At 41.9% G+C, this 20,080-nt stretch overlaps 1 protein-coding gene across 1 annotated transcript in view; it reads left to right on the top strand.

Moving 5' to 3' along the window:
- Window positions 1-547: 547 nt before the first annotated feature.
- Window positions 548-20,080, top strand: part of LOC311516749 (uncharacterized protein) — a gene marked incomplete at its 5' end in the record, with an annotated part of 57,295 nt that continues 37,762 nt past the window's right edge. The window contains 9 exon segments of the mRNA XM_084621091.1: window positions 548-590; window positions 593-669; window positions 5,466-5,648; window positions 7,264-7,350; window positions 8,014-8,157; window positions 11,809-11,926; window positions 12,923-13,065; window positions 14,549-14,704; window positions 15,750-16,143. Of these exon segments, the coding sequence (XP_084477217.1) occupies window positions 548-590; window positions 593-669; window positions 5,466-5,648; window positions 7,264-7,350; window positions 8,014-8,157; window positions 11,809-11,926; window positions 12,923-13,065; window positions 14,549-14,704; window positions 15,750-16,143 (1,345 nt within the window).

Below are 20,080 nucleotides of genomic sequence, written 5' to 3'. Positions count from 1 at the left end.
GATTTAAAACTGGAATAATGCAGTGGAGAATCAGGCCACACAGAACACACATCCAGCAGAAAGACAAACATTTGTGTTGTTTGGTGTAAGTTAAACACTAGCTGTACTTATTTCAAACGAAAGAGAGTTGCAATGGACATCACCAGCCATTCTTACTGTAGGCCACTTGGTGTTATTTTTGCTTATCCTATGTCTAAAATACCATATCTTATAACATCATTGTATTCATCTTCTAAATCTCTTAGTTTGCTGTTTAAAATACATACAATGGATCAATAATAAGGTCAAACTTTAAAACAAAAATTTCTGGGAAGTGGTCGGGAGCAAGAGTAGTTTTAGGTGGTGAAACATATTGGGCACTAGGGGTGGAGAATGTATGCTAGAAAGAAAGGGAGGTGCAATCTCATTTTATTTCTAAACCTATTTATTGCCAAACAAATATAGGGTATGTCAACAATCAAGGCAAACATTGCAACAGAAAGTTCTGGAAATTGGTGGGGAGGAGGTGTAAGCATAAGTGGTGAAAGATACAGACCTGTAAGAGTGGATGATGCAGGCTGGAAGGAAGTGCAACTGTTCTATATATCTAAACATATCAATTGCCTAACAAACAGACCCAGAACTTGGCTGAGGACACAAGTAATTCCTTCTCTCTCACAGGACTCTAAGGTAATGTAGATATTTGTATAGACACAATTAGCTTTTTGACAATTATTCTGAATTAGTTAAACCCTGGGCAGATTAAATGATAACATCCATGTCAAGCAGTAAAACAGGGCTTGCCCATTTCCATCATGAGTTTAGTTTAGATTTCTGTTTCTAGAAAACCGAGTGCAAATATTATAAACTTGCAGAGTTTTAAGAAAAAATGCTGATGTGGGGCAAGATGAATCAAAGGAAGAATTTTCTTAGTTCCTTAAAATCTTGAATTAGATAAATAAGGATAAATCTGTGCAGGTGGTAGTTCTTGCTGTTAGATTGCAAAAGACAGCAAATTCATGGGCCAAAAACTAAATTGTTGTTCCACCGAGGGGGAAGAAAAAAGATATTTTTAGTTTGCCACCTTCTTGTTTGACTTCTCATGACAAAAGAATTCATGACTTAGTATGTGTTTGGATACTCCATAATGAACCATATTGACTGTCAGGGAAACCTAAGAGGCCAAGGCCTGAGAACCAGATGATCAAAGGTATTTAGGCAACTAAAGATGCATTTTGGTGTGTACTGGGATTTTCAAAAGCACCTAAGCAGAGTAGGTGCCTAAGTCCTATTGAAATCAATCTTTAAATAATAATAAAGACCATGCGTGATTTGCGTGTCATACAAGTACCTAAGGATCGATTTACAGCAGAGACAATAGGTCAGATAATCTAAGGGAGTCTGGAATTATTGTCAACTAGATACGTGTTCCAGTTTCTGGGAAAGTTAGTTTGCCCCTATACAGAGAAAACAACACAAGCTGGAGACCAAGGTAAAATCCTGGGCCCACTGAATTCAACTAGAGTTGTGTGGTTGTTCTCAAATGAGCCAGGATTTCACCCCCAAATTGCTGAGGGTATCAGAGTCTGACAGTGAGTAGCAACTCACTGCTTGAGTAGTCCCATTGGAATGAACAGGACTACTCCAGGAGAAAGTCCTATTCAACATCCGTAAGGGTCTTTGAAATCAATTGGACAACTAAAAGAGTAAGGCACTACTCAATTTCAGTCCACATATCAGAATCTGACCCCTACTATTTTCTTAGTCCTTAATCTGGTCAAAACTTTCAACTCCAATGGGAATTTAGACAGTGGAAGTTCTGAATAAAGACAAATTAAGGATTTTTTTTCCACAATAGTACTGAATTCCATATTGATGCACAACATGTTTATAGGAAATGAAAAATGTTGTAAGTCCATTTGGCAAATCATTAGCAAAGGAGAACATTAAGCTAGGAAATTCACAGGTTCCTGCCAACCAAAGTCCGCAGGAAACCACAACTAAATTGCAGTTGTCTAAAGTGATACTGTTTTATAGCTATTAATATGGAGGATAGAAGACTATAGCTGGGTTTAAAAAATTAATTAATAAATCCAATTAAAATTACCAGGTGACACACAATATATATGTGGTCAATCAAACACATGTCATTTGGGAAATCTATGGGTCTTTGGCAGCGCTGTGCTTCCTATAACAGATATCAGGGTAGTAAGGAAGTGCGGCCGACTGAAGGAGAAAACAATAGTTAACCAGTACATTGAGGAAGGGTCTTTCTTTGGCCCCCAAAAACAAAAATCAAGAACTACTACTCTAGGAATCAAAAACAAATGTGAATTCAATGGACCTTCTTAGATGAATAAAGTTATGCATGTTCCCTTTTCACTACCCACACTCTATTCATTACTCTTGGCTCGAGTGGCTCTATGTCAGTGGAGGACCCCTCTGTGGAGGAGGATTCCCAAGGGGGCTGAATCCACCATATTTAGGGCAGCTCTGTGTTGGAGGATCAGTGCAAATATACAGCAAAGCGGGGTAGAATCTGACTCCTAGTGTCTTATCTTTCCTGGAGTCCACACACATTATACAAGAATGGTAATTACATTTTCTGAATGATAAAAGTTATTCTATGGATTGCATTCTAATTAGTTATGAAAGTTACCTTTAAGCAACCATTTGGACATAAAAAAGCAATAATTTTGGATATATAATAATGCCAGTGGGTGTTGCAAATGCTTTATATCCCAAAACTTTGCAAGATACCCCACCATAATCTAGCAAGCTTCAAACTTCATCTCTGGTGACCAGGTAAGCTTTTCTTCCATTTAAGGTTAACGTTTTAGTTACTGTTATAATTGGTGAAGGGAAGTTTTGTAAATCCTTTCGCTATACTCAATCCTTTTTAGATTTATACAGATTAGTCCAGCTTCTCCAGAATTTTACATCCACAGAGGATCGTGTGTTAAAGGTGCCAGGCTGGGGCTCAGGAGTCTATTCCTGCCTGTGTGACTGTGGGCAAGTCACTTTGGCAAAATTTGCAGATGTGGATGCCTAAAAGTAATAATTTAAACCCAGATTTAGATACCTAAATAAACAGCCTGCTTTTCAGAAGGCCTGATCCCCACAGATCCTGTTGGTTTAAGGTAAGTTACAATGCATTTATATCGGTGTAAGAGCAAAATTTGGCTTGCAGGATTTACATAAATTGTTGCAGGTGTCACCACTTTCCAAAGCATATCACATTGCTACATATAATCATCAACTCTTGTGAAATGTGCAATTTGCCAGCTATTAATGATTAGGAAAAGAAATTCTCAGCAATTGTCTTACTTGTTCCATAACAAAGCATTTTGCATTAACAATAACACACAAACTTCTCTTCTGAATCTCAGACTTCAGTAAATCTGTGCATATTTTTGAAAAGAGTCTGAGATGGAAATGAAATATTTAAGTAAGAAAATCACAGAATCATAGGAACAGAGGACTGGAATGGAGGACTGAACAGGTCATCTAGTCCAGTCTCCTGCACCGAGGCAGGACTAAGTATTATCTAGATCATCCCTGACAAGTGTTTGTCTAACCTGTTCTTAAAAACTTCTAGTGATGGGGTGTCAGTCCATGATCTGTTCCTCCTTGCATTTTGCTGTGACCCTGAGAGAACCTTTCCCAGGCATGAAAAGAGCTCTGTGTGGCTCGAAAGCCTGTCTTTCTCGCCAATAATAGAAGATACCTCACCCACCTTCTCTCCCTTGCAATTAGGAAGTTTTTCCTAATGTCAAATCTAAACGTCCCTTGCTGCGATTTAAGTCCATTACTTCTTATCCTGTCCCCAGTGACTAAGAAGAACAATTTATCACTTTCCTTGTTAGAACAACCTTTTAGTACTTGAAGACTGTGGTCATATCCCCCTTGAGTCTTCTCTTCTCCAGACTAAACAACCCAACTTTTTCAATCTTTCCTCATAGGTCATATTTTCTAGACTTTTACTTTTTTTTTTTTTTTTGCTCTTCTCTGGACTTTCTCCAATTTGTTCACATCTTTCCCAATTGTGGTGCCCAGAACTGGACACAGTACTCCAGTAAGGGCCTTATCAGTGGTGAGTAGAGTGGAAAAATTATTTCTCACATCTTGCTTACAAAATGAAAGGTGATGTTATATAACACTATTTCCGAGGAACAACAGTGGATTAGAATTTGGAAGGGGAAAGCCACGAGGATCATCCATTTGAATAGTGAAGAATCTCACCTAAGATGAGGGAGACCCACATTCAAGTCCCTGCTCCAATGACTAATTTATATTAAGTGGAGAAGCTTCAGTGGAAGAGACTCACTGAAGACTACCTGATAGCCTAGGTCTCATGGCATTCTCCTGAGCAATGAGAGATTCAAATTCAACTCACTGTTCCAAATCAGGCAGTGGGGCGAACTGAACCTCGGTCTCCCACATCCCAGGTGTATGCCCTAACCTTTGGGCAGAAGTTATATGGGACATTTCCACCACCTCTTTACTGGGCTAAAGATAAAAGGGGGGAGGGCAAGGAGCACAGCACCAGCCACTTAACAAATCTAACCTGAAAATGTTTTTTTGGCCCAAACTCTTTGGTAAATTTGTGTCAAATTCATGAATAGTTTCAGGTTGACCAAGATTACATTTTTTTAACAGATAAACTATGGGTCAGAAAAACTTCACCTGGGTCTTTTTATCTATTTGTGAAAGTCTTGGAATGCCTCCCTGGGAAGAAATCAAGGGTATCTCTTTTCAGAGTTAATGGAGACAGATTCCTATCAGTCAACCTCAATGGGAAAATGTATTGCAATAAATAGATGTTCACACATCTTACATAGTGTATATTTCTTTTATAATAGAATAAGCTGATTCAGTGATACCTTATCACATATTAATCAAATCATTTTCTACCCATTGTCTGTTGTTGTTACCTAGATACCAGGGGTCAAATTAGGCTCTCATTTACACCTGTGCATATCTGGATTCACCCCTCTGAAGTTGCTCTAGCTATAACTGGGTGCAAAAGAGAGCCTAGTGTGGCCCTGATCATATACAAACAGAAAGTGGAGCATCCCATAATCCCTCTCAGGAAGGCTGATTTTGAACTCAGACTGCTGTAAATCATGAGTAACTCCCCTGAAGTCAGATGGGGAGATGCATCAGTGGGTTTCATTGCTCTAAGAAACAGTGTTGGTAGAAGATTTTACTCCTTGTAGCATTGTACATTAGCTGCAGAAAAGGAAGAAAAAGGAGAGTCTCAATTTCCTGGTGGAGGATTGGAGATGAGTCTGTTTTCTTAATGGGAATTCTTTTTTTAAAAAGTCTGTATCACAAAGTTCCCAAAACTTATGCCCATTTCCACTCTGAAGCTAGACAAGAGTGTATAACTAGCAAGAAAGCCACTGAAAACATCTGATACAGTAAGAGGTTGAGAAAAGAGACTGTTGAACTCCATTGATTTGGTTTATTTTTTTCCTCGGCAGCTTTTCATTTTCACAATGAACTCCACCAGTGAAGCAACTACAAAATTTTGCCTTGACTTTTTCAAAGTACTGAACAAAGATTTTCCATCTGAAAATATCATCTATTCTCCTCTGAGTATCTCAGCTGCCCTGGGCATGGTCCTTCTTGGGGCCAGAGGTAATACTGCCGACCAGATACAAAAGGTAGGCATCAATAAGTCATTTGTTTTATACCTGCATTTTTGTTCAACAATGGCAGACCATTCCCACGTGCAATGTCACCTGAGCTCCTTCATTGTAACTCAGAGCAGTTTCCTTTTCCATGGGTAATATAGCCGGCACAAGCAGCAATTGCCCTAGTTAAGGTCGAAAGGCACTTCTATATTGAATGGGATTGAACTTTATGCCGTTGAAAGTGTGCCTGGCAGAAGATGCAGGCTGAAAACATAATTGTGAACTGGAAATAACATTTCCAGCCCAAGAACAAGAGATTTCCCCCCCTCAAGCCCTGATCTTGCAACCATTCCATAAGTGTGTGTCATTACATACATGAGTAGTGGATAATGGTACTTGGGTGTATTACTGTTTGTAAGACTCTGGCCTGTTGCAGCTTCACTTACCCTCTGCTGAGGTTGGTCTATTTTGGCCCATAGGGATGTTTGAGCCTCTTGGCCAAAAGCTCAGCCCCAGCAGAAGAGGTCATCTCAGATAAAACCTAGAGAAACATTTCTTCAATATTTGCAATTTCTGGCCCCTCATCTTCATTTTACTCATACTGCTTGGTGACATTTCTGTGTTGTGCATTATACCAAAAGAGAGAGATGTAGCCTAAATGGTTATTTCATAAATCTGTGTATCTCAGATTCAGGGTCCTTTTTAGTTGCTTACAATGAACGTGCTGAGCGTCAGATTTACTAATGCTGAAGTGTCACAAGTTTGGTTGTAGTTATAAAAAATAATTTGAATATCTAGTTTGGCAAAAGTATTAACCTATTTTGGATCCCATGAGCCTGTATGAGTCACATTTTTCATTAGGAATGGGTTTGAATTTCTCAAGCTTGGATTGCACAGGCGTTAGTACTAATCAAGAATCATGTGGCATCAGTCTTTGAATACAGCTGTCATTATTAGAACTCCAGATAGATATTTTGCTGTGAAGGCTAGACATGTGACCCAATACAGTTAGCAGCTGTAAAGGGATCTGCACATGAGAGGAATGAAATTAAAAAAAAAACAAAACAAAAAAAACAGGTTCCAATGCTAGTCAATGGCAAAACTCCTTTCTGCTTAAATATGGGTGGGAGCTAACTCTACATTTGACAAACAAACACTACATTTGTTGGAATTAAACCTAGCAAACTCTGAAAGCATTTCCATTGGTTTTGAGACTGTTCCTTAAATTTAGGTTTTGTAAAAAATAAGCTTTTATCCAAGTCCCAATCCTGCGATAGGATCCACTATTGCAAATCGCTGCATGCCTCCTGAATTTATTGCCCTATTGCAAGGTGTAAAAACTGAATATTATGGGAAGAAATAGAAAGTGAGTTCCACAGTCATAGAAATATAGCTCTCCTTTCTAGAGATTTTAAGTAGTATTCACTAAATGGCTTACTGATTTTGATGTCAATGGATGGACTGGGGCATCCAGTGATAAAAGTTGAGAACACCTGAGTTTTGAAAGTGTGATGTCCATCTCCAGTAGAAAGGACAGTAGGTAAGACAGACAACTGAATTTTCTCGTGACAAGTTCAGTTTCACATTTTGTCGTAAGTAAATCAATACAGAGTATGACTGTTGCAATGTTACATTTCCACCTCAGGTTCTTCGCTTCATTGAACTTAGAGAAAATGAAAATCCAGGAACAGGAAGCTCTTCTGAAGCAACAAGAAGTGATGACAATTCAGAGGTAGTCACAGACTACCTCTTCCTCCCCAGCTGCCGGTATCTTAGAACAAATGTTGGAGCTGGACAAACTTTGGAATTTAGATTCAACTTCCCCAAATTGGCAGATTAGAATTATAACATAAAAATGGGGGGGAATGCTGTGATGGTGGGTGACAGAAGGTAAAGGGAGAAGGATAAAAATGTACACAAGATAGCAAAGAGTAAGGTTTAGGGGTTTTTTTTATTGAAAATGCTGTTCAATTATATGCTTGATTTGGGGCATTCAGAAGTGATCAGTTCAGTTTGCATCTTGCTATTTCCGTGAGCTCCTATCATGATCATGAGCACATCTGCATGTATAACTCAGACATACAGAAAGCATTCACAGCTGTACTACCCTGAACATTTTTAATTGTTCAACAAATTCGCAGGTGTAGTGCTCCATAAGTAACAAGTGGAAAATCCCAAAAGAGCCACAGATTACTTAGTCCTTATAATAGGACTTTTGCTCCATAGATCTCCAGATTATCAGGAACAAGAACAAGTCAGACAAGGCAAAGCTAGTTAAGTTATTGAATCTGAATGGTTTAATAGAAGAACGATTATTTTAAAAAAACCAGTGTCTCTGTTACTCTCAGCCTTCTTCAGTCAGAAATAAACTACAGCAGCTTTGTGTTATTTGAAGGTTCCTGATAATCAGTGTGATATATCTGGAAGGATTCATTCCCAGTTTAATGACATCTTCTCTGCAATCAACAAACCTACCACTTCTTACGAACTGGCTAATGCCAACAGACTGTATGGAGAAAAGACATTCAATTTTCTTCAGGTGAGTTGCACTGGGGATTCACATTAACGGCCTGTGACATTGTAGGACAGATAGAGATGAACAGCATGGACTTAGTTCAGCTGAGGTCCCATTTCCTGCTGACTTGTATGTGATGTGGCAAAGTACCTTGTTCTCCTCAGCAGACTCAATCCTTTTAGCCTGGGAGACACTGGCTTGGGCAAGGCAAATCCTTACAGGTAGCACAGGGTCTGGTTAGTCCTTTCCCTGATCAGTCCCTGGTGCTTACTTTCCCTCCCTTCTGGGCAGGGAGTGCAGCCTCCCTTCCTGGAAGGATTCTGTGTCTTGCTGCCCTTATTCTACTGGCGGCTTCCCTACTTCTCTCACTCTCTCACCCCCTCCCCCTACTTCCACCCCGGGGAGGGTTAAAAAAAAAAAAAAAAAGAAAGAAAGAAAAAGAAAAAAAAAGGGTCTCCAGCAGTTGGAGCCAGCTGAACCTAATTAGTTCTCTAGCAACCCCTTTTCCAGCTGAACCTTATTTCCCCATGGTTCTCCTCAGTGGACAGGGAGAGGCCTTTTAATCCCCTGGGACTAATTACTACTCCTCCCTTTTTTGTAGCTGTTTGTTCTGGGTTTACCACAGTGAGTTGTGTCCACTTAGACAAGGGGTGGAGTTGATCCCATGGAGGTACTGAACAGTAGGACAGAACAGCCAATCATCTTAAAATAAAGTGGTTCCGGAATGGAATATTTAAGATAACTTCAATCTAAGGTCTTAGTTACAGGCTCTGCTCATTTCTCCCCGGTCATAGAGCATTATAACCTAACTGTAATTAGGTGTGTTGAACAGCACTGAAAGCAAAATTTCTAAGTGTTTACTATTACTATTTATATTATGGTAGTGCCTACAGGCCAGGATCTCCCTGGGCTAGACACTGTACAAAAATATAACAAAGAGACGGCATTATGTGAACCTCACCCTGAAAAGCTGTTTTATACAGTACATTATTGTTACTCAGGTTTGTCTTCAGCTTTGTAACTATTACTTAAATAATTACTTCAGTACATCAACAGCAAAATAAAGTTTAGAGGGTTGCTATAGTCAAAAAAGTAACTGTTTAATCATGGCACCAGATACTCAGATATATATTCAGAGTTGTATTTGTTTATTTCATTGACAAAATTAAGATTTTAATGCTTTTTACTCTTGTTAGCACTCTAGAAGTAATACAATGATAGAAAAGTGAGCTAGAATTATGAATTCTGGCTCATGAAAATTCAATAAAATTGCTAGCTATGTTCTGGGGTTTCATGCTACATTTTTAACCAATTTATTTCACATTATTTACAAGGCCTCACCATTTCATTTGTGTGAAATTTCATAGGCCCCAAAACTATTCACAAATCAGCTTTCAAAATTTGCTTCTAGTTTTAAATTTTATGTGGCAGCACCATTGTAGTCATCTTTAGTTATTTTGGCTGGTGGGGAAAAAGAAACATTACAGGACAGTGCTTCAAAACATTCATGAATTACATATAAATATACAGTCATGGACACACTAAGTTAGACAGCGACAGAAGTGGCCAGACAGTATATATTGGTTTCTACTTCCAAGATAAATTCAGGGTTCTACCTGTAGAACTAACAGAAAGACCTGTAGTGGGTCCTGTTCCACCAGTTTCTCCTGTTCCGCAGTCTACCCAGGATGGAAAGTAAACTTGAGAGACCTAAGGATTGGTTGCTGCAAGAGGAGGCGCATCTATCAGATCTTTCCACTGAATAGGAGTAGGAAGTGGCCTACGTGAAAATGGTCCCCCAGTCCTTTAGGGCATAAGCAGCCATTTAAGGACCACGAGAGGACCTGTGACAACCAGATATTCTGGTTATTCAAGAGCGACCTAGGTCCACCTTCCATTGTGTAACCAGAACCTGATGTTCTCTAAATGCCTGCTAAAGCGGTTAGGTTGCCAGGGGGCTATATATGTTTATTGCATCTAAAAAACAGAGAGTAAATCAGCTTTACATAACATAATCACATGGAAAAGCAAACACCAGCCTCACCACAGCAGTAGTGAGAAGTCTGGGGAGAAGTCATTATTATTTGTGATGAGTAGTATAACACAGGGGCCCCAACCAGTGACGAGCTGCCAAAATCTTAACAACGGGTTCCCTCCTCACCCAACGAGGGGGTTGTTGCCCACCCCCAACCTCCGGGACTCCTGTCCCATCCAACCCCCTCTCCTGTTCTTTGACTGCCCCCAGAACCGGGCAGGAGGGTCTCATGGGCCACCATAGTGGGTGCCCACCCCACCCCTATGAGCCAGAAGCACCTGCCAGAGGGCGAGGTGGGGAGTCCCAGCGGTGCTTACCTGGGGCAGCTCCCAGGAATCATCCGGCAGGTCCCACTGGCTCCTGTGGGGGGGAGCATAGCTAGGGGGGGAGCGGCCGCGCCCCCCACTGATCACATCAAAAGTGGTGCCTTAGGCACTGACTCCCTGGGTGCTCCGGGGCTGGAGCACCCACGGGGAAAAATTGGTGGGTGCAGAGCACCCACCAGCAGCTCCCTGCCCCGCACCCGATCTCAGATCACCTCCACTCTGCCTCGTCCCCTGAAACCACCACCCCGCTTTGTTTCTCCGCGCCCCCACCCCCACCAGCTTCCCGCAAATCAGTGGTTTGGCGGGAAGCCGGGGAAAGCAGAGAAGCAGGCCGCAGCTTCCCACTCAGGCCGAGGATGGCGGAGGTGAGCCCCCACCCCCACAGGTTAACTGCTGCGGCACGGTTGGCCCTCCTCGCTGTCCCCCCCGCCGGAGCTCACCTCCACCTCCCTGGGCCTGAGCGGGAAGGCGCCGCTTGCTTCTCAGCCCACCCTGGCTTCCCGCGCGAACAGCTGATTCGTGGGAAGCCTGTGGGGGTGGAGAAGCAGAGCGGGGCGGCGCGTTCAGGGGAGGAGATGGAGGCGGAGCGGAGGTGAGCTGGGGCCGGGGAGCTACCGGTGGGTGCTCTGCACCCTCCAAATTTTCCCCTTGGGTGCTCCAGGGCTGGAGCACCCGTGGAGTCGTCGCCTAAGGCGCCGCTTTTGGCTTGGTAAATTTAGAAGCCCTTTTAGAACTGGTTGCCCCTCGCGGAACAACCGGTTCTAAAAGGGCTTCTAAATTTAACAACCAGTTCTAGTGAACCGGTGTGAACCGGCTCCAGCTCACCACCGGCCCCGACCAGGGTCAGGGCCCTGTTCTGCTAGAATGCTGTAGAAACATAGTAAAAGACAGTCCCTTCCCCACAACTTACAATATAAATAGACAGGACAGACACAGAGGTAGGAGAAAAGCAGTATCACTATCCTTATTTCACAGTTGGGGAACTGAGACACAAAGATTAAATGACTCTCTCAAGGTCATACAATGACTCTGTCACAGACTCAATCAGCTGGCGGAACTTCAAAAAGGTTCAGTGTTTGACTTTTTTATGTAAACTGTCCAAACCTATGTGGCCCTGTATCTATGCTCTACCCATCTGGTCCAGTTCCTTCTGCTAGTCCCCACACTGTCTCTAGCATGTACAAACAATATTTTGTATATTTCTTGCAGTGTTGCAGAACTAAAAAACAGCGACATTTTATTTTATTCAGGAGACAGCCAAAAAAGAGACCTGTTTTCTGATATATTCTTCTGATCTTCTCTCTTATTGTACAGCAATACCTGTCCTGCATCCAAAAGTTATACCAGGCTGAATTGAAACCAGCTGATTTTCTGAATGCTGCAGAGGAAACCAGGCAGCAGATAAATTTGTGGGTTGAAACCTTTACAAAGGGTAAGGACAAGTCAGCCATTGGCTGCTATTTCTTGATATTTAATAAAAAAAACAATGAGGTAAAGTGTACAAGGTGCTCAAAAACCTGGAGGAGAAAACTATTTTGTCATAATTGGAGCATGCCCAGTATGCAGTGGCAGCTCTCAGCAATTTGACCACCTGAGTGACCTGAAGATGGATCATTAATTCCCACAGAGAAAACATATTTGAGGAGAACAGAGTAGCCAGCAGACTCTGGACCTAGTACAACACCCATTGAAATCAATAGGAATTCTTCTGACAACTTCAGTGGGCGCTGGATGAGACCACCAGTGTGGTTGACTGCATGGAGTTTAAGGAATTATTCAGTCAGATGCAAGAGGTATTGGGGCAAGGAGAGGGAACCTTCAAAAAGTACCTTGATTTATGAGCTCCTCCACAGAGAAGCAAAAAGAAAAGGAGTACTTGTGGCACATTAGACACTAACAAATTTATTTGAGCATAAGCTTTCGTGAGCTACAGCTCACTTCATCGGATGCATTCAGCAGTAGCTCACGAAAGCTTATGCTCAAATAAATTGGTTAGTCTCTAAGGTGCCACAAGTACTCCTTTTCTTTTTGCGAATACAGACTAACACGGCTGCTACTTTGAAATCTACAGATAAGGTAAATGACAGCACACTACTTAAAATTGACTTGGATCCAAGACTAGTCGGCAGAAAAAGAATAAAATGGCCATTTTAGGAGATGGCATCTATTCTCCATTATTCACTTGAAGCACATCAGTGTGGGGAAGCGACAAAGATGCTGCTTGTGTTGCACTTGTTCTATGAATAGATAGAAGACTTCAGCCTCTTAGGCCTGTCAGTCTAATATCTTTCATGTGTGTCCAGTGTCATGTGTATATTCTTACACCCAGGTACATAGATGCACTGTACATCAATGTTATTACAACAGATAAATGGAACTAGAGTTACTGAACTGCCAAAATGAAATAATTTGCCTCCATTTTTTTAAGGTAAAATCAAGGACCTCCTTGCCCCAGGCACTATTTCTTCCGGTACTAAGTTAGTCCTCGTGAATGCTGTCTACTTCAAAGGGCAATGGGAAGTGGAATTTGACAGAAAAAACACCAAAGAAAGAGCTTTTCAGATTAATAAGGTAGAGTACAGACATACACATATCACATCATTGCTTCTATTGTTTTACACGCTTGGCAGAAAATGGGGAGCTACCATGGGATATGGCCCTCTGCCTGGAGACCAGCTCTGTGGGTGGAGAGGGAGCTGTTTCCCAAAGCTTCTGCTAGAAGAGTGCATCATGCCTGACACATGTACAATGCCTCACAAAGCCACTTGGAGCACAGGGGAAGTCAGTGTATAAGAAGCTGTGGCCTGTCAGCTCTTCATTCAGGAGTGAAAGTGCTCAGGACAAAGCCCTGCTTTTTCCCCTTCCCCTTTGGGGTTGCGAGTGCAGTTAGGTTTACTATCCTTGTAAAGATTTGCACTCATGTGAGCAAAGACCGACTGGCCCCTGAGCAGAGGCCTAGCATAAGGGTGCTTCTTGTACCTTCCCTCACTACACTCCCAAGTTGGAGCAATCCACAGTCTGGCCTCTAATTATCTTCTTCATAGACCCTTAACTGGTTTCCATTGTATTCAGACCTACAATGAGCTGTTCTGCTGCCACATTTACAATGACGGCCACCAAGCGATCCATTTAGTCTGTGTTCAGTTTCCACATTCTGTCACCAGATTGAGCTCTCTCCTCATTAAGGTTGAATACTGAAAGTGGGGTTTTTTTAGGTGACATTCTGCACATTGTCCCAGTGCTACTCCCCCCACCCCCATCCCACCCGTTGGGTGGGCAGTGAATGTAGAGTAGCCAGCTTCGTACTGCTTCAGTTCCATTTCACCTTCTGTTGGTCACACATTAGCACAATGTAGCAAAAATAGGTTGGCAATGTTGCGAGGGAAACATTTGTTTAGCTAAAGGAAAATTGTTCCTAGTGGAATTTGTTTCCATGAAATTGTTTTGTGGATGTCTGTTGCTTTTAGGTTTTGTAAATTTCTGGGTCAACTTGACCTAAGAACATGCTATTATATTGAAATTTAAATTAAACAGAAGATGGAAAGCCTGTCGTTTTAATGTCCTTAGCGTGGTTCTCAAGCTCGACAACCTAACTGTGAGGCACACACTATCAGTGGCAACTACTGAAAGTGTTGGTCCAACAAAATAGCATTAACTGTTCTTCTAAACCTTCTATTCGTCGTGGGGTGGGTGCACCTGAGTGCAGACACAGGGAGATGATAAATGGTATCTTAGCTTTAAAGGGGCAGGGGAGAAGCAACATCGTGGAATCCTGGACCATGGGGATGGGCTTTATGGGGTTTCCTAGTCCCCCTTCCCCCGATGCCTCACTGACCCCTTTCCCTTGAGTCCAAGATAGAGATGAATCTGTTGTGAGATGCTTGAAGAGATTCAAGGGGACTATATACACCTTTCTTTAGAAGGTGCGAATCTGGCCCTAAACAATCACTGCAGCATTCAGGTCCAAGTGAAGATATAATACAAGGGAAAATATGTAAATACAGGAGGATATATTGTATGAATTTCATTTGTTACTAATTGTCATTGCTTTCAGACTACAAGCAAACCTGTGCAGATGATGTACAAAATGGGCGAGTATAAAATAGCTACAATAAAGGAGCATGATTGTCAGGTGCTTGAACTCCCGTACAAGGGTGATGACCTGAGTATGTATATACTGCTGCCAAAAGACTACACGGGTCTAACACAGGTAAAGTTACCTATGATGAGATGATAACCTTATAACCAGAATATGAACATGGCAATATATCTCTGACCACCTGGACAGGCAGTATAGAAGAAAATTACCTTTCCTCCTCCTTGTTGCAGAGTATGCAGCATGTTGAATAGTAAATCTGAAGGCAGGCTGCTTATGCTGTTCCTGTGTCTATTGAATTTTCAGGAAACAAACAATGAGCCAGCCTTTTTATTCTCCAAATGGGGCACAGTGACAATGTAATTCATAGCTAATTGCTACATTTTTGTATTATCAACCTTTCTAAACAGTTAATACCCACACAGACTCGTCTAAAAGTGAATGAATAATAAATGCAAACAATATAGGTAACGCATCGGCAGATCCACAGAGGCTGTCTGCCACATATTGCTGCCAGACTTAACATCTGATCCATCTCCCTAACCCTTCTCCCATACAATTTAATTGCAAAACACCCATTGACTTCACTGTTGCAGGATCAAGTCCTTTAGCTTTAATGGTAGAGGTCTGAGCACTGAAGTTAAAAGTTTCACCATTGACTCCCACTGTTGACCCAGCATTGTGGTCATTATATTTACATTAAAAAAAAGAAAACAAGATTCTATAATCAACACTGGACAAACACTTATTTGGAAATCTTTAGGGTACAGCTACATGGAGATAAAAGCCCTGCAGCTGAGGGGCTAAAAATTGTGGTGTACACGTTCAGGCTTAGGCTGGAGCCTGAGTTCTAGGACTCTGTGAGGGTGGAGGGTCCCAGAGGTTGGGCTCCAGCCTGCGTCCAAATGTCCACACAGCAATTTTTCAGCCATGTAGCCCGAGTCAGCTAAGACGGGCCAGCTGTTTTTATTCCTTTGTAGACATACTGTTAGTGTACGTCATGCTACTGACCCCAGTAGTATTGTAAGAATCATGCCTGATGTGGCTACCACAGTGTGAATGAAAAATCATTTTTCCAATTTCTCACACAGTTGCATGTCTTGTTGATTTTGACGCATAACCACAAGATTCTGATTCCCATGTATCTTTATACCTGTAGCTGGAAAAGGAACTTACTTATGAGAAATTAACAACTTGGATTAGCCCCGACCATTTGAAAGAAGATGAAGTGGAGGTGTCTCTTCCTCGGTTCAAAATCGAGACAAGCGCTCAACTTAAGCAACATTTAGAAGCTTTAGGAATGACCGATGTGTTTCGCCCAGGAGTATCAGATTTATCTGGAATGGCAAAAACAGATGGCCTGTCTGTGAGTCAGGTTGTCCATAAGGCTTATGCAGAGGTCAATGAAGAGGGCACTGTGGCAGCAGCTGCAACTGAAATTGGCCTAAGTGGATCCTCATTAAGAATACCTGTACAGTTTGTGGCTGATCACCCTTTCCTCTTCTTCATCAGACACCAAAAAACCAAATGCATTCTCTTCTATGGTAGAGTCTCTTCTCCTTAAAGGGAAATCTCTAATTAACCCACGAGATCCTGGGCCACAGAATTGTAGTACAGAAAATACAACAGAAATGTTATTCTCTTCATTTTCTCTTTTCCTTGCACTCTAGCTAGATAGTGACTCCATAGTTATGGGTGAAAATGCCACACGATACTCATAGCAGGACTGTGATACTAGCACCACAGTCCTACCTTGTCTGCTGCTTCCCTCCCCCGCAAACTTGCTTCTCGTTCCTACTTAAAGAATGTCCCACTCTCTCAGCACCTGAGGAAGGGCACCTCTGCAAAGTCCCAAATCACTAGGAATCTCCTTGACCAAAGCTTTGCTAACTAGTAGTGAAATAAAGAACTATGAATTTTATTAATCATCCTGAACTGAATAGGTATCAACACAAGCATTGACCAAACTCTTGCAGTGGAGAACCTGGCCCTGAGTTGTGGCAATGTAACAGGTGAATAATCAGGCTCATTGTTTTCACAGTTATTGTTATTGCCCTTCTGCCACCTTTACTACTTCTGGAGGAATTCTGTGCCAAAAAATTAAAAACTCTGTGCACAATATTTTAAAATTCTGCAAAATTCTTCTTTTTAATTTGGGAAAACAACACAAAATAATCATGCCAGTTTCAATTATTTTGGTAATTAATTTCAAAATATCTATCAGCAAGTATGTCTGTAACAATACAGACAAAAATATAGCCCGGAAATGTTTTTTGATTAATAGATTTCTTATTAGGCATATTCATACAGAATTTTGTGTAATGATTAATTTAAACTAAATTAATACAGAACTTTGTGTAATGATTCATTTAAAGTACACCTGTACTCACAGAGAGTTGTGTTTACTCCATGAGGAATCCTGCTGAAATGAGTAGGACTACCGGGGAGGAAGGCAGTACTCAATATAATGTGGAGCAAGAGGGAGAAGGGAGAGCTGGAAAACAGAGTCTGACCCTTTCGCACCCGAATATAAAGTTAACACTGTACACCGATACAAACTCCTACAGTCAGGGTGAGAGTTAGGGATGTTGTGGAAACTTTGTACTTCCTGACACCTGCATTGAAAACTAACAATAATGTTGCTGTGACCCCAGAACCTCTTAATACCAGGTGGCAAGGGGGTGCAGAGGGCTCCAAGGTTCTCCTGATTCTCATTCATCAAAAGAACGTCATGTGAGGTCAGAAATAAGAGTCCGTGTTGCGCTCTTCATCAATTCTGTTGTGAAATGTATGTGAGGAAACCATGTAAGGAGTGGTGTATCTATACTGAACATATGTTCTTAAAGTCTGTGTCTGGGGGCTGGTCACCAGCAAAGATAAAAAACCGATTTTTTGTCATACACGAGATGTTTAGCCACCTACATATTTACATGTACATTGAGCATTGTCTCATTCACAATGGGTCTCCTATCACCAGTCTGAACGGAATGAAAATGAAGGATTGTGAATACTTCAGAAAGGAACTAATAGGAAGAAAACAGCAGGGAGGGAGAACCTTATCTTGAAGTGCACCTCAATGGTTTGTTCTACTATATTTGGGGGGCAAAGAAGACACCCAGGCATCCCTGAGCTAGGAAGCAAATAGACAGCAGATTTGCTTCATGAAGGTGGAATCTCAGCCAGGCTGGGCTGAAAACACTGGAGAGAACTTTGGGTGAGATAAGTTTCTTTATTAGCTGGTCAATTTCTTAGTTAAGTTTAGCTAGTCTATAGAAAGAGCGTTATTTTGCTTTATATGTAACCATTTAATTCCAGTATTTTTGCTCACTATTACTTGAATCTCTAGTCTTTGATAATAAATGTATTCTTGTTTTCACTATAAACATATCTAAGTGCTGTGGTGTGAAGTAAAGGAATGATCCTGAGTTGAATCTTACAAACTGGTGTGTACTGTTTCTTTGGGAACGGCAGGCCCGGTAATTCTGTGATTGTTCAGTGGATCAGGGACCAGACACTGCAGGGAACGCTCTGAGGACTCGAGGGTTGATGTGTGTCCATCACTACTTGTGCAGAGAGGACAAGGCCTGAGGGATTCTGGAGGGCAGTGCTTGTATTGCCAGAAGCTGTTGGTTTCAGGGAGCTGATCCACAGCAGGCACAGACATGACTGCTTCACACGAAGGCCAGATGGGCGTGAGGTGCCTCAGAACCCTGGGTACCCCTGGGGAGCGTCACACTTGCATTAGCAGTTTTAAAAATCATTTAATTGGTTATAATTTGACTAAGTCCAGTTGTTTGCCACGAGCTGTGAGACTATTGTGACAGGAAACTTGGGATCTTCCAAATTGCATGTAGCGATTTCCTGCCAGTTGTTTAGAGTTTAACACAAAATTAGAAAATTTTGTTGACTTGTCAGAAAAATCTAAATTGTAATTAACCAATTGTCTTCCAAAAGGGCAACTGGGGAAAATAACTCTCTTTCTGCAGCGCTCTCAAGATTGTAATTTTATGGCTTTTCTTTGGTGAAGTATTATAGATGTATTTTGCTTTTGACCTTTTAATTTGTGCAATTGCAATGCATCTATACCGCTATCAAGTCAAAGATTCAATAAATCACTACGTATTTTGTCATTTTCAGTAGTGGCAGGGAAATAAGCCAAACAGAAGCTGAAGACATACCTGTGTGCATGTGATAAGAGTGAAGCTGCAAGAGTATAACACTACTATAAATGGTCACATAGTGATAGACAGTATGTAGACCCCTTGTTCCAGACAGCACTTGGGCATGTACTTATGTCCCACTGATTGTAATGGGACTCAAGCAGTGCTTAGCATGTGTTTAAGTGCTGTCCTGAATACTCTCCTCAATCACGGCTATAACATACACCTTCTTCTAATAATTTTTAAGGGACAAGTGAGTACTAATAATTAATATCGGTATTTTGGCAATGCTACTCAGTTTCATTTTCCAGTTTTATACTCCCCTGTTTCCTAATCATAAATGGGGAGTCTTAAAACATTGTTTCTCTAATAAACCAATATAATCTACCTAGACAAGTTTTTAGCATACATTTATGTCCCCTGAAAAAATGTGCAAAAGAAAGAAGTTGAAATCTACAGACTACTCTGTACATTTGAGGTGAAAAACAAGAAAGCAGCCTTCTGCCTGTAATTTAGGGCTTGAAGCAACCCCCTGGGAACTGGGAGGGAAGAGTTTGGAGCAGGCACCAGGAAGCCTGTCTGTGCACATGGCTGGAAAGTTAGCTGCAGTTGCAGTCATGGCAGGTGCACCACTTGTGGCTGGGTGGTGTAGCAGCTCACCATCTAGCACCCCTTGCCGACAGCTTCTACGGCCCTGGTTGGTGTCTCTTCTCATGACTTGGCCTTCCTGCCACTTTAGAGTCCCTCTCCTTCCAGAGTTTCCGTGTGCCACATGTACAGTGCCCTACACAATACTGATCATCGATCTGCCATCCTCCTCCCCTCCCAGACTCCTCTTCCACTCTACTCTTCTATCAGACTTGCAGCCCCAAGGCTTCTCCCTGGAGTCTATTAACCCGACCCAAAAGCAAAACACAGATTTCAGGGAAAGCAGTGTCAGGCCCTTTTCCAGGCTTGAACTTTTAAACCATCCTATGTCCACACACCCCCTCCTGCAAAGCTCTCCATTCTTCTGCAGAGTACTGACTTTCGGGGACTACCCTCCTTAAGTCTTGCCCTGTTTGGATCTTCAACTCCAGTCCCTCCCAATGCTTTCTGCCTGTGGGGTGGCCTTCTCTCAGGCCCACTTCAAGATTCCCCTTCACTCCTGCTCCCTCTTCCATCAGGACCAAGGTGTAAATGTCCTCCTGAACTTCCTCTGTGCACTATTACCCGAGAAAGTCCTTTTCTACTTTGGGCTTCCTCCCTTTACAGAAACCATATACATCCTTCCCCAGCTGGGACTCATCTTTAACAGGCCAGGCCAGGCCTGCCCTCCTCATGCCACCAC

This window comes from Lepidochelys olivacea (genome assembly GCF_965140295.1).
Source record: "Lepidochelys olivacea isolate rLepOli2 genome assembly, chromosome: 2".
Classification (NCBI taxonomy): Eukaryota; Metazoa; Chordata; order Testudines; family Cheloniidae; genus Lepidochelys; species Lepidochelys olivacea.
This window is presented reverse-complemented; position numbering and strand designations above follow the sequence as displayed.